We start from the raw sequence: 4,087 nt of genomic DNA on the forward strand, positions 1-4,087 counted from the left end.
ATGGCTGGAAAGTGCGCAGGACGGTCTGTGGTTTTATTCTCACTCTTTGCCGTCATAGTTTCTTTCTCAGGAATTACCGACGTTTCAGACAAAAATAATATTGATGATGAGTTGGAGAAAACTACATTTCAAGGAGACGGAAGCACCACAGAGCATCCGAAAAACTGGCCGGCGAACCTTCACCCTAACCTGTATTTTCACCAGGTGGACATACCTTTACTGCAGCAGAGATCTACCACCACGCACAGACATATTTTTAAAGTTATCCGGCTTGCTGTTGGGACAATGCTTGCTAATGCTGCACTCTATCTACCCCCGGTTAAGCATGAGGAATTTTCCAGCAAATGGAATGAAATTTACGGCAACAATCTCCCCTCTCTCGCTCTGTACTGTCTGCTCTGCCCCAAAGACACAGCTGCCCATCAATTCTTAGTGAGATACATGGACCAGATGGCGGTGTATCCTAACTGGACGGTGACCAGCGCTCCCAACGACGAGGTTCCCATGGCTCACTCCCTCACAGGATTTGCCACAGCCTATGACTTCATCTACCCTCTCCTGGACACACCGCGAAGGGCACGCTACCTGAAGAAAATACGTGCCGCCACAGAGGAGCTGTACGAATTCTCCAAACATAGGGGATGGGGGAAGCAGTTTTTACAGAATCATCAGACCACCAACATCTTAGCCATCCTGACCGGCGCCCTCGTGGTGGGAGCACACAGTGACCCGGAGTCAATGATGTGGAAGCAGGTGGCCGTGAACTACATGGAAAAGACCATGTTCCTCCTCAGTCACGTGGTGGATGGCTCGCTGGACGAGGGTGTGGCTTATGGGAGCTACACTGCAAAGTCCATCACTCAGTACGTTTTCCTGGCGCGTCGCCACTTTAACATTGACAACACCCAGAACAACTGGTTGCGGGCGCACTTCTGGTTCTACCACTCCACACTGCTGCCAGGCTTCCAGAGGACAGTGGGCATTGCTGACTCCAACTACAACTGGTTCTACGGACCGGAGAGTCAGCTGGTGTTCCTCGATGCATTTGTGCTCCGGGACGGCACCGGGAACTGGCTGGCCCAGCAGATCTGGAAACATCGTCCCAAAGATGGCCCCATGGGGCAGTCCGCGGCCCAGCGTTGGGCCACCTTACACACTGAGTTCCTGTGGTATGACAGTGAGCTCTCCAAGCAACCACCAGCCGGGTTTGGCAAAGCAGTACTGCACATCTTCTCAAACTGGGGTGTGGTGACTTATGGGGCTGGTTTATCATACGGTCAAGGCAACACATTTGTCTCCTTCAAATCAGGGAAGCTGGGCGGTAGGGCGGTGTATGATATCATCCATGCCAAGCCCTACTCCTGGCTGGAGGGCTGGAGCAATTTCAATCCAGGCCATGAGCACCCAGACCAGAACTCCTTCACATTTGCCCCAAATGGACAGGTATTTGTTTCAGAGGCACTGTACGGCCCCAAATACAGCTACCTCAACAATGTCTTGACGTTCGCCCCATCTCCCACAAGCCAGTGCAATCAGCCCTGGGAGGGCCAGCTTGGAGAGTGCGCCAAGTGGCTGCGGTGGGCGGAGCCTGAGGTCGGCAACACAGCTGGTGAGGTCATTGCTGCCGCATTCCACGGGGACTCTCTGTTCGTTAGCGGAGAAGCGGCTTCTGCCTACTCCTCGGCGATGGGACTGAAGAGCGTATACCGTGCCCTTGTCTTGCTCAACTCTCAGACTCTGCTGGTGTTTGACCATGTGGAAAAGAGCAAGGACTCTCCGTTGAGTGCTCTGAGTGCCTTCTTCCACAACTTGGATATTGATTTTAAATATGTCCCTCACAGGGCTATAGGCAGGTACAATGGGGCACTGATGGATGTTTGGGATGCTCACTACCAAATGTTTTGGTTTGACAGTCAGGGGACTAGTCCAGTGGCGAGAATACAGGAGGCAGAGCAGGCTGCTGAGTTTAAGAAACGATGGACGCAGTTCGTCAACGTGACCTTTCCAATGGAGGGCACGGTCACCAGAGTGGCCTATTTGATGCACAGTCCCAATGTCAAAATCTCCAACTGCAGATTCATCGACAATAGTAAAAATGGAGTACGACTCTCTGTTATCGTCAACGGCACAGAATCCATTGTGTCCATCGCGACAAACTACAATGACGTTGGTGCTAGATATAGCTACTTGGGCTTTGGGGGACACGCAAAGATGCAAAGCAGACATCAGATAATCCAGTTTGGTCTGGGAGTTCAAACGGTGACTGAACAAAACACTGTGGATCCAGTCTATGACTTTGGGTTTGCGGTTAATATAGTGGCAGGGCTGACACTGTGTCTCGCCATTGGGTTTTTGATCCTGCAACAGAGGTTTTATTTCTGCTTCAGCAAGATCATGCGCTATACATTAACGTTTGTTCTCCTACTGTGGGTCATTGAGTTTCTGTTTGTCTCCAATATCTGTGATTGGCTTGTCTGTGTCCAATCAGTGTCCAATCAGCCCCCAAACCCTCTCCCCACAGTCGTCGTTACATCCCTGCCAGGGTCTGGGGCTGAAGTTCTCAAGCCCCTTTTCTATAACAGCTCTGACTTTGTTTATCTCCAAGTCCCCACAGAGCACCTCGTCATCCCAGACACTGAGTTTAACTTTGATCCCCTGGTGGACGCCTGCGTGTGGTCCAGACTAGATGCGGAAAGAGGTCACTACAAGGCCATCCAGGGCTGGTTCCATTCCTTGGTCTATAACCCTAAACTTCACCTGCAGAACATTCAGCTTCACAACGAGGGCAGCTGGAATGAGACTGGGGGCGAGCTTCCTGGCAAGAGGAGGAAGCCAATTCGTAGGCAGTCAGGGTCTACGAAACAGAGGGGTAGTTCAGATAGAGATGGGGAGTATGTTCGGGAGCTAAGGCGGCACATGAAGAGGTACCCTACTGCCCGCCCTGTCCTCAGCCTGGGCAGCGGGAGCTGGACCCTGAAACTCCCGTTTTTCCGAGAGGTGGTCGGTCACTCATTTCGGGCAGTGCACGTGTTGCGAGATCCTCGCGCTTGGATTTACCTCATGCTCTACAACAGCGAGCCAAGCCTCTACTCTCGCAAGAATGTGCGAAAACATGTCGCCGCAATCTTTAAGCAAGAGAGGAACGGCGGGGGAAGCAAGTGTATACTAGGGTTCACCCCGGAATTCTTGCCATTGCTCCGTGTCCTCTCCGATTCAGAGATGGAGCCTGCGCTGCTACTGGCCCATGTGTGGCTGGCCCACACAACCACGGCACTCCAGGTCAACGGCGACCTCGCCGACTCTTACCTCCATGTGAAATTTGAGGACATTGTGAAATATCCTGAGGAGACAGCGGGAAAGATACACACTTTTCTCGGGGTGCCCGTGGCCCCAGCTGCCCTCAACCAGCTCATGTTCGCCACCTCCACCAACCTGTACAACCTGCTGTACGAGGGAGACATATCACCAGCCAGCATCAATGTGTGGAGAGAAAAAATGCCCATCCACGAGATCAGAATGATAGAGGACACATGCTTAATGGTTATGGAGAGGCTAGGGTACTCGAGGTACTTAAGTTAATAGCTGCTGTACGATGTCCTACGATGGACACCGTACTTTTGGTTTGTTGACATGTATTCTTTGTTTCTTCTATATTTTGCACATTCTAGTGGACTATTTTGAACTATTATGTTACTTTTAATTGTCCAGTCCTTGTTCATAGATTGGGATGTATACAAATGGAATAGAGTGATGTGCTCCTTAACACTTTTTTGAAGTTGTAGCTTTTTCTGACTAATGTAATGTATTTTAATTCAAACAATTTTGAAGTTAGTTAGCTGGTTATTTAGCCGCGTCCAGAATCTCCTGGCTAGCATTTTTGGAGCGTGTAGCAATGCTAGGGGACACGGATAGCTGAGTCAACATTATACACGTCAGCAACCACAGCTAGAGTTGCAGTTTGTTTTAGAATGGGTGGCTAGTAATAAAATGGTCCCGAACATCTCTAAAACTAAAACCGTTGTATATGGTACAAATCATTTAGAGATGCTCTGCTTTCTTGACACCACACCCCACAAAGCAAGTCCTG

General features: G+C 50.4%; 1 protein-coding gene across 1 annotated transcript; it reads left to right on the forward strand.

Annotated features, from left to right (window-relative positions):
- On the forward strand, positions 1 to 3,579 carry LOC311146360 (dermatan-sulfate epimerase-like protein; the record flags this gene model as incomplete). Its single annotated transcript, XM_084182846.1, has 1 exon — positions 1 to 3,579. The coding sequence occupies one exon, from the start codon at positions 1 to 3 to the stop codon at positions 3,577 to 3,579; it is 3,579 nt and encodes a 1,192-aa protein (XP_084038972.1).
- Positions 3,580 to 4,087: the final 508 nt, after the last annotated feature.

The sequence above is a fragment of the Coregonus lavaretus genome (genome assembly GCF_964263955.1).
Source record: "Coregonus lavaretus genome assembly, chromosome: 19".
In the NCBI taxonomy this organism is placed as follows: domain Eukaryota; kingdom Metazoa; phylum Chordata; class Actinopteri; order Salmoniformes; family Salmonidae; genus Coregonus; species Coregonus lavaretus.